Raw genomic sequence first — 11,073 nt, 5'->3', positions numbered from 1 at the left:
TCCAACATGAATCAAGTTGCAGAGCATATCAGGAACATGTTTGACACCCCTGATAAATAACTTGCTACCAATGCTAGTTCCCAATTGTACATCCCCTATTCTAACAATTCTTGTTTTAGCTTCATTTCCCATTCTGATCCAACAAAAATCACCACTGGTAGAGGATGAAAAGAAATCCCTACGTAGAGTAATATGAACAGAAGCTCCTGTATCAACTATCCACGTAGAATCCTGGTATGAAAGGCTAGCAAATGCTTCATCACAAGCAACAAATACCTCTGCATCAGATGCAACTGCTGTGGTCTCCTTTTGTTCTTTCTATTCTTCACCTTTCAGTTTAAATTGTTCTCTTTTTCATTTCCTGCACTCCTTTTTAAGGTGCCCCAAATTAACACAATGATAACATTTTATCCCTTTTCTTGACTTCGAGCTTCTTCTAGACTTGTCACGACTATCATCACCATGAGGTTTTCTGCTTTGGTTTCTCCCCCTTCTTTCTATAAAAAGTGCTTCAAAGCTAGAAGAAGCACCCTGCTCCTTTCTTCTGGCTTCTTCATTAAACATACTGTCTTTCACCATGTTGACAATGATAACACCATTTGGAGCTGAATTACTTAGAGAGACAGCTAAAGTTTCCCAACTATCTGGTAATGAACTCAACCGAAGTAAAGCCAGCACCTCACCATCTAGTCCAAGCTTCATGGTAGTCAACTCATTCAACAACTCTTGAAAGCTACTCAAGTATTCTGCAACACTATTACCATCCCTGTACTTTAAATTCACAAGCATTCTGATCACAGAGGCCTTGTTCTGTGCGATCTTTCTTTCATAAAGACTTTCCAATTTCTGCCAAAGACTGTATGCATCTACTTCTTTGGCTATATCATGGAAGACACTCTAATCAACCCACTGCCTAATTTGTCCAACAACCTTTCAACTCAATTTCTTCCAATCCTCATCAGTTTTAGAATCGGGTTGCTTGCCATTCAATTCAATGGGATCAAACAAATCTTTACAATACAAAATATCCTCCATCCTAGTCTTCCAAATAGAATAATTGGAAGATGTGAGTTTAACCATGCCACTAGCCGAATCCTCCATTTTAATTCTCACAATAATCATAAAGACTCAACCAAAGCTCTGAAACCACTTTGTTGGGGATTGAACCAATAACACAACCAAACGTAGTAGAATACAATATCACAATCCCCTATTATGCATAATCAAAATGGCAGTAAAAATCACACTAGCTCCAACTCACACGCACTGGCAAAAATGTAAAGATAAGAACACCAATATTTGTTCACTAGGGAAACCCTTCAACGTGAAGGAAAAACCCCGAGACCTAGTCCAATAAAAGCCATCCACTATCAAAATAATGGGATACACAGTTAACCCTCTCCAGAACACAATCTAGAGGCTACCAATACATCAAGAACACACATATATTCTTGGATATCAACAACAACATCATACTAAAATAGATACACACACAATAAGGAGAAAATCTCACTAAACTAGTGTGTAGAGCCCAGAGAAATGGAGAAGAATCTGTACAATCAGCTTCGGTCAAAATATAGCTATCTTTGCCAAGAATAACATATTGAAATTTCAGCTTAATCGGACCATGGATGAATCTCGATCTTTGGCAAGAAAAAACTAAATAGCGCAGTCTCTCTCTCTCTCGTTCGGTCTCTGTTTCAGAAGAAAATGAAGTTGTCTATTTTGGAAAGTCTGCTGCCCGTTTTTCTCCCTCAATTGTATCTATATTTGCCTTTGTTATTGGACCATTAAATGGGTTTAATTGGTTCGGGCTTTAGTGGGCTACTAAATGGGTAAGTCCCAAAAGTAGAGGGAAAACCCAACATGAACATGGTAAAGATCAACTATTTAGACTACGTCGCCCCAAATTTTTTAATCGCTTTCTCTTGAAAAATGATATGAAGATTTTGGGATATTTTGAGTCAATATGGTATTTGTATAGGATTAAAAAGAAGAGATTGAGCGGGTTTTCATTTTGGTTAGTAACTGATGCATACTTCTTGAATCTTAGATAAATGAAGAAGCAACATCCACCCATATATTGACTAGGTTGACAAATGAGAAATCGTTTGGTAAAGTTCAAATTTGTCCATGAGATCTTCTTGTTCATCCGGCTTCCACATCTACAGATATTCAATTACAAGGTAGAGCCGAAAGCTCGAACTGTTAAAGAGAGATAAACCTATTTACTAGGACAAAAAGGAGAGACAAATATTAGGTTTTTGGAGCAAAGTATAAAATGGGACATACGATTTTATCCTTCATTTTATTGGTAAAAAAGTGGTCAGAACTTTTTTTTGATCAACTGATGTACGTATGAACGGATTATGTATTTTGGCCACATACAATTGAAAATTTTAGGATCTTGAGTACAATGAATTAAAGGTTAAAAATTATTATTATTTTTTTTTTTAAATTTGGCATATCTCAATAATTTATGGCCACTATCACAAACCAATAATTATTAATTAATGCTCTCTATCATTCTGTCAATTAATACCCAAAAAACCTAATCAACCGGAATATTAGATAGGTTTACAGACTCATCAGTTGACTTTTAATTCGTTGACTTTTTGGATGATATTATATGTAAAATTACGTTGGTAAAGTGAAGTCATTGATTTGCTATGATTTTCTCAGTAATTAAAAGGATTATTAGGTCTGTCTTAGCTGTAGGCGTGCTTAACAAACAATAACGTATTGCTTCGGGACGGAATATTGGTCTGTGATACGAAAGGCAGAAAACATATTTTCATATTTAATTTTATTCAATATATATATATAAACATCATTTTTTGCATATTTTACAATCAAAATAACAAATTTTATTTTATTTTTATCTTGCATGACGATTGTAAATATGAATATGACTACGTCATTGTAATATATATATATATATATATATATATAAACATCATTTTTTGCATATTTTACAATCAAAATAACAAATTTTATTTTATTTTTATCTTGCATGACGATTGTAAATATGAATATGACTACGTCATTGTAATAATTTATTTTACTTTGACTATTTAAAATATTTAAATTTAAATTTGTTTAGTCGGTTATTTACTAATTGATAAATACAGCCATAGGGTATTATAAAGTGACTTGATCAAAACTATGATACACGTTAAATAAATAAACGAAATAATGATGCAAGAAACCAAAAGATGGAAGGAAAGGGTCGAGCCTTCTGATCTGAATCTCGAACACTACTTTGATAGATGTATGTCCATTTCAAGCATAAAAGAAAATCAAAGGTTTGATCGGTATCATGACCTGGGACCTGAAAGCGTGTTCAACCCACCTAAAAAGCCGTTATTTTCTCTCTTTCGACCCTTATCGATGATTTTCGAATTTGAGCTTACGAGCCAACTGTTTACATAGTTTTTATCGTACACCTGTAGAGCTGCTCATCAAGAAAGATTTCAAATCGTGTTTCAACCATATGACTCAATCTCTTTCTTGGACTGTTCCCAAATCCTCAGAATCGGTGTCTGATGGTCTTTATCTCCGCTGTGGAATCTGAAATAGATGTTCTTAAATGTATCTTTTACGCATAAATTTTTTGTTTATAAGTAATCTTTTTAAGGTCAGCCATAGGAGAGAGATATCCTGAAAATAATTAGGACAAATTACATATTAAGCCACCAACATTTATCGAAAGTTACGATTCTGTCCATAAAATTTTTTAGTCTTATTCTTATATTCAACATTCCATGAAGTAAGTCAGTCTCTAATAGCAGTTTTCATCTAATTTCTCCACTAACTGTGGCGTGCACTTTACACAAGCCATTTTTACAAAGAATAGAAATGCGAGGCTACTATTAAAGAAGAATAAAATAAAAAAACTATTGGAAAAGCAAAATTTTAGTAAAGAAGATGCTTATATTTTAATAGACAACTATTAAAAAATATTTCATATATTTTTCTTTTTCAATCTTGTATGATTTAACATATGGATACATTTTTTTAAAAAAATTTTTACACGATCAATAAAGTACTTAAATTTTATCTACGAACAGTCATTTTCTTGTTTTACATTCAAAACATCGTACTTTATTGTGTCTTTATCTTGCATGATGTCAATGTAAATTGTTGACATAATTTATTTCACATTGACTTATACAATATTCAAATTCATTTGTTTATAGTGTTATTTACTAATTAGTAATTAAAATAATTACAGCCTAGGTATTATAAATTGACGTTCAAAATTTGAGTTTGGATGTTGGATTTTCATAGTAATGAATAATATATTAGAAATAAATTAACGAAATAATGATGCAAGAAATGAAAAACGTGTAGGTTCGTTTGGTATATAGGCTACATAACTTTTTGTTTATAGACATATTTCATTTTTCAATTTTGCTAAGGTTTCATCAAGTTTGACATTGAAATTGACATTGTTATGATGTGATAATTTGTTATATATTAATTTTAATAATACTTTAAACAATCAATAGAACAAATTTTGACACATCTTGAAAATGTCAAATTTAATGTACACTAAGAGTGTACACGTATTATAATTCTTTATTTTTAATACATCTCTATTATTAATATTTTTTTAGACTAGATGAATTTTTGTATTTAAACATTCTTTCTTTACTTTCAAATGAAAATTGTTATTTATTCAAAACAAACATATTGATTTATAATTAAAATTTATAGTTTTAAGCTTAATCACGAGAAAAAAAAATTCCATAAATTCTTTGATGAAATTAACTAAACTGCATATTTAGTTTTTCAACCATTATCCAAAGTTACGATTCATTCCCCAGCTATCAGAATGTGGTGAGTTTGTCATGGGAGTCTAGAGTCGACTTTTTATTTAAATTCTTTGCTATCTAATGATTCTGCATCGAGAATTGCCTATTAAGATGGAGGATCAATAGATCTAGGTTTGAGATGAGTGGATTTGAATGCTTCGAAGACAGATGATCTTGGTTGCAAGTCTTTGCAGTGGTGGTGATTGCTGGGTAATAAGACAATCACAAATTTTTTTTCCTTTCATTATTTTTACTCTTGGTTAAAAATGGCTCGTGCAACACACTTGCCTTAATCAAAATAGAAATTAGATGAGAACTATCATTTACAACTAACTCTTCTAATTCATACAAGATTGAAGAAGAGAAGGCAATGAATAAAGTTGAGGACCAGATTGCAACTTTCAGCAAAGGTTGAGCGTTACATATTCAATTTATCCAAATAATTAAAAAAGGGCCCTGGTGTAGGTAGGAGTGGGATGTTTGGCCAATGGTGATACAGACTGAGTCAGCAGTCAAAATAATAACAAGAAATTGTCACAAACTTTAAATCGCATCTTTTTACAGGGACCAAATCCGTGCTGTTGTCTCTCGCTCACCTTCCTGTCAAAAACCTGCCATACTCAGTAGAAATTGGATATACATAATAGGTTAAAGCCACTGTTGTCACCCAAGAATAACTCTACATATTAATCATTATATCTAGGGCTTGTTTGGTGCTAATTTTACAAAGGAATTTTTTGACCATTAGCTTGAAATGTGAGTCTCACTTGTGAGTAAAAAGGTTAAAAAATAAAAAAAATATGGCTGAATGTGTTAAATAACAACCAAAAAATTAATTTTTTGACTTGAAAAATCAGCACCAAACAAAATTCTATTTTTATCATTCGACTAGAATGACAAAATTGCGACAAGTTGGATCATCTCTTAGTTTTTGTGCAATGGATCGTCGTTCAGTACGAAAGGTTTCTTAATTTAATGGATTTAAAATATTGATTGCATAGCAAAATTTCACATAATCATTTATCTTGAACATTACGTCGTTTTTTATTATTCAATTAAGTATTTAAATACTAGGGGTCTGCTCGATAGTAATTATGAGAATCAATTTTTTGACCGTTAGAGAGAAAGTGAGTTCTATGTGTGAGTAAAGAAGTCAAAAATAATAGCTAACATAGGAAAATAACGATTAAAAAATTGATTTTTTGGGATGAAAAATCATAACCAATTTGTCTTTTCAGCTTAAAAGGTTAGAGGAATAGGAAGCTTGAATTTTTATACACAATTGATGGTAACTTTTTTGAACAGCCAACCAAATTATTTTTGAGTTCAAAGAGCTATAGTATGACGTCGAAACACACATCAAGCCAAGTGTGAAATCAAGAACTAAGAGAATCTCAGTTTTGGGTCTTCTCTCCCTACCTCGGAAAAAAGGCACCATATTTTTCAGATTCCTTAAATTTTTCATAGAATGTTCACATCTCTGTAAAAAATTTCCACTTCTTCTAATTAGTATTCACAGTTTTCTGCACTGAATTTGCAGTTTACCCTTTTCATATTTCGCTTCAAAATGCATTTTTTATTACAAAAATAAACTTCCTTTTTTTTTTTTTTTTAGAATATCCATAGGCAGACGTACAAGGTAATATCTGTACATATGATGACATGTTTATGAGATTCTTCAAATTTGGTTTAGAAAAATGTCTGAACCAGCAGGAGGAGTTCGTTTAGTTCGTTGTCCAAATTGTGAGAATTTACTTCAAGAGCTTACTGATTACTCTGTTTATCAATGTGGAGGTTGTGGTGCTGTTCTAAAAGGTAAAATTTCTACAATTTATTCCTTTTTTCCTTCATTTTTGTATCAAATTTTTTCTTTGTGAAGTGTTTCTTCAGTTTATGTTGTTTATAGTATACCCCTTTTCTTCTTAAATTACAAATACACTAAAATTCCTGAAATTGAAATTTTATTTTGATGCATATGCCTATTGGAAGAGTACTTTCAATTTGTTTGGGCTTAATGGAACGATTAAGAATTTAAGTAATTTGTGGCTTCAATGGATTTTTCAGCTAAGGATAAAGGTGTTGACTTGGATACATTATCAGAGAAGTCTAATGAAGAAAGGGTAGGTGAAAATTTATCGGACAAGAGAACAACGGAGTCGACTGATAACTCCGAAAATGATGTGAGGTCGAACATTAGTTCTTCCAGCAAAGCTGGGAGGATGGTCAGGCACGATAGAGGTGAAATTTATAGGACTAATTTGAATAATAAAGATGAAAAGTGTGGTGCTGAGGATGATATGATTCAAAATAATAGAACTGGTGAACTACATGAAGCGAAAATTGCTAAAGATTTAGAGGACTTGAGGTTATATAATGAGGATGAGAATGGGTTGCGAAGACCCGGGCATATGATGAATTGGAGAAACCAGGAGAGAAGAGAAATGGATGGATTTCGAAGGGATCGGAGAATGGATGTAGAAGGTATGGAATATGTAACTTTGACATATTCTGATGTAATGCAAGATAAAAGTACTAATGAACTGCATGGAACTAAAATCTCTCAAGATTTAGAGGATTTGAAGATGTATAATGAGAATGAAAATGGGTTGCCAAGATCGAAGCCTATGATGAACTGGAGAAACAGGGAGAGAAGCGAAATTGAGGGATTTCGAAGGGCTCAAAGAATGAATGTCGAAGGTGTGAGATATGCGAATCCGATATATTCAGGAGAGGATCTTCCTATTTTCCAGTCTAAATCCAATTATGAATATGAAGATCTGAAGAAGAAAATGAATGACACCAATGGATTTGTAAAGGTTGACTTCGTTGGACAAGGTAGAGCTGAGATTGTGAGGAAGTTGGACGAGCTGAAGGACGAGCTCAGTCGGTCTGGTGAAATTGTTGAGAAGGGTAAAGAAAAGGTTCCTCTTGACAGGAAGGCATTTTATCAGGATCGTTATGTTGGTTCTGGAAATTGGTATCCCGATGGCTCTTTGGGATTGAATAGGGCATCAATGCAATACCCCTATCCTGATAAACAATACGGAAGACATCCTTATTTGAATCACTATTCCGAGCCATCTACTTTGCTGCAAAGGCAAGAAATGGAAAGTAATGGCTTTTATCCTCCTGGGTACGCTCCAAATCATCTCCAAGAATTTGAGGATCCATTGAGGTCTCAAATGCTCCGGAGACGTCCACACGAACCCCTTGCTTCTTTTCAGCAACCTCGATCTCGTGCCTATTATGCTGGACAATACATGGATCGTGATATGTTTTATATGGGTCAGATGGAATCATGTCCTCCTAATGTTAATCGCCACCATCCATCTTGCCCTTGTTTCCAATGCCACAACAAAAGACAGGTCCCTCTTGCTGTTCCACCTGCTGCCTTTACCGATGAAAGGTTATTGGATGTCCCAGATGATTTGATGCTTAATCATCATGAAACTCTCGGTTCATATGGTCTACGAGATTATAACTTCAGAAATACTAATTCCCCGCCAGTAAGATCTCATATTTCTGAATTGCACCCAAGATGGCCTAGTGACGTGAACTCAGAAGTGGATGGTTTTACTCGTCGCCGTCGGCCTAGGGTACATCCATCTGGTGGTGGAAGGCATTGCCGCCCTATAGCTGGTGGTGCTCCATTCTTGAAATGCTACAATTGTTTTGAGTTGCTGCTAATGCCTAAGAAAGTTTTGACCAAGGAGAAAAACCAAAAGAAAATGATATGCGGGGCATGTTCTACAGTAATTTTGTTTGCAATTTCCAACAAGAAATTAGTCATCTCTATTCACGAAGAAGCAAAGAGTACTTCTTTAAAGGTTGACGGTGATTATGATGTGGTGTCAAGAAAAGGTAATTCGTACGTCTATGGACATTTGAAGCAGGCTACCACAACATTTTTGTCTGAAGATTACGAAAATATTGGTTATGATTTCCAATCGATGGATAACAAATTCAGATCACTGTCAACTGGAGAGGAAACCTCAAGCAAGTCTGCAGAAATGAAAAATTTTGAGGCAGAAGAATACTTTGACCATTCGACTGCATCTAGGAAAGACTCGAAATCTGCTGAGGTGGCAATAAAGGGAAAAGAACCTCCACCTCCTGCAGGTTCTCCACTTCAAGATTACTTTGAATATTCTAACAAGTATCATGTGGCAAATCATTTTGGAGATAGAAACATAAGTGTACGGTCTGAACGGGACAAGCCACTTCCAAACAAGAGTACTACATGGGAGAATTCGATGAAAGACTCGTCATCGGCAACTGAGATAGATATATCATCAAATGAGTACGCTAATACTGGAACATCTCTAGATTCAGGTGATGCAAGCCGAGAAAGTGATCGACTGAGACGTAATAGAGCAGCCGAGTCATTTTTCGCTGGCATCATTAAGAAGAGCTTTAAGGAATTTAATAGATCCAACCAGACTGTCGAGCTGGAAAAGGCTAATGTTACAGTTAATGGGCATCTTATACCGGATCGGCTAATTAAAAAGGCTGAAAAACTGGCTGGACCAATCCAACCTGGACATTACTGGTAACCCACTAAACATCGTGCATTTGATTTCTTAGTTAAAAACTTTTTTTAACTTTCCTTTACCAGGTATGATTTTCGAGCTGGATTTTGGGGTGCAATTGGAGGTCCTTGTCTTGGCATAATACCGGTAAGCGCCATAAGTCTCTTCTGATGATAACTTGATCTTTCCACATTTTAACAAGTATATGTCGTTTTAGTGCAGCCATTTATTGAGGAATTTAACTATCCTATGCCAGAAGAATGTGCTGGTGGAAAGACACGTGTTTTTGTAAATGGTAGAGAACTTCACCAAAAAGATATGAATTTGTTGGGGAGTAGAGGGCTTCCAACAGATAGAGATAAATCTTACATCATTGAGCTATCTGGTCGAGTCCTGGATGAGGACACTGGCGAAGAGCTAGAAAGCCTCGGCAAACTAGCTCCAACGTGAGTCCTAATTCTCAAATATATGCTTATTTATTTGTTTAATTTATATTTTCCCTTCTAATTAAAGAAGACATCCAAGCTATGCACTAAGGGCGTAATGGTTTCATTTCTTTATTAGAGAGGTCTACTGTATATGTTAGATAATTCTTGCTCATTGAATCTATCCCTCCACAAATGTCCCGCGATGATAGTTATACAAGTTTTTCTTTGCCTTGACACCATATTTTGCCTACATTTTTGCACATTATTGTACAAGCCTTTTTACTTAAAATATCTTTGCTTTTCTTTGCCGTTACCTGAATTTTAATTTCTAAAGAACTTTAACAGCGTGGAAAAGGCTAAGCGTGGATTTGGCATGAGAGTGTCCAAAGCAGCTACCTGACTGGCAACATTCTGATGCCCAACTGGTTTGCACCACTACTTTACAACATATGAATAATCCTTAAAAAATGGTGCTCGGTGAATAAAAGACGGTTTTGACAAAAATCTGTGTAAATGTTTGGAGGAAGATATCTAATTTATCCTTCACCGTTGTTGATCTTGTGTGAAAAAGGTATATCTTGGGTGTACTCAGCTGGTTCTTGGCGCATATGTATTGTTCCTTTTTATTTTCTTTGATTTGTTACTTCTGCACTTTTGGCTGTGGGAAATGGTTGGCTTTGTTATCATTTTCTATGTTTATCAAGCAAACACGAAATTGAAACCCGGAAAAACAATCTGAATTATAAGTTCTGGTTTCAAGTCCTGGATTGCCCTGGCACAATGTAATTATGTATATTTCGAATTTATATGCAATTTATGTGTATCACTTGGTTTGTCAATGAGCATTTTGTTGAACATATTACTGCTGCATTTTTTATGCTTGCTCAATATTTAATGTATATAATTAGGAATAATGATAATGAATAAAACTATGTATTGACACACAAAAAGTTCAGCCCAAATCGAATAGCTCAAGGAATGAAGCCCAATTGGAGGATTCTCAAATAAGATAGCCCAAAGAACGGCCCAATCAGGCAATTCAGGATAAATGCCCAAATAGGGAAGCTCATGAACGCAGTAATACCATCGTCCAAGCTTGCAAGTCGCCCAAGATTTGAGCGAATGGATTACCATACAGTCGTCCAGAGCTGTGACCCTGTTCTCGCCAAAACCTTTGAGCCGCCCGGGATCTTAGCAAACATAAGATGTTATGGTTACCCAAAAGTGCGATTAATGAAGCAGTTATTGAGTAGCTCTATCACGTTTCACGATTCAAGAAATTTAATTGAAGACGGTTGA

The 11,073-nt window shown here is 34.7% G+C and overlaps 1 protein-coding gene across 2 annotated transcripts; it reads left to right on the top strand.

Moving 5' to 3' along the window:
• Positions 1-6,127: 6,127 nt before the first annotated feature.
• Positions 6,128-10,616, top strand: LOC111409948 (protein ENHANCED DISEASE RESISTANCE 4-like). Of its 2 annotated transcripts, XM_023040078.1 has the most exons (5): positions 6,132-6,632; positions 6,882-9,366; positions 9,433-9,493; positions 9,569-9,792; positions 10,120-10,616. In XM_023040078.1, the coding sequence occupies exons 1-5, from the start codon at positions 6,515-6,517 to the stop codon at positions 10,172-10,174; spliced, it is 2,943 nt and encodes a 980-aa protein (XP_022895846.1). In that variant the 5' UTR covers positions 6,132-6,514; the 3' UTR covers positions 10,175-10,616. The 2 variants fall into 2 exon arrangements, with proteins under 2 accessions (XP_022895847.1, XP_022895846.1); XM_023040079.1 differs by lacking the exon at positions 10,120-10,616 and having other exon boundaries at positions 6,128-6,632; positions 9,564-9,767.
• The last annotated feature ends 457 nt before the right edge of the window (positions 10,617-11,073 follow it).

The sequence above is a fragment of the Olea europaea genome, chromosome 15 (genome assembly GCF_002742605.1).
Source record: "Olea europaea var. sylvestris chromosome 15, O_europaea_v1, whole genome shotgun sequence".
In the NCBI taxonomy this organism is placed as follows: Eukaryota; Viridiplantae; Streptophyta; class Magnoliopsida; order Lamiales; family Oleaceae; genus Olea; species Olea europaea.
Note: the sequence above shows the minus strand (reverse complement) of the source record. Positions and strands in the feature narration are given on the sequence as shown.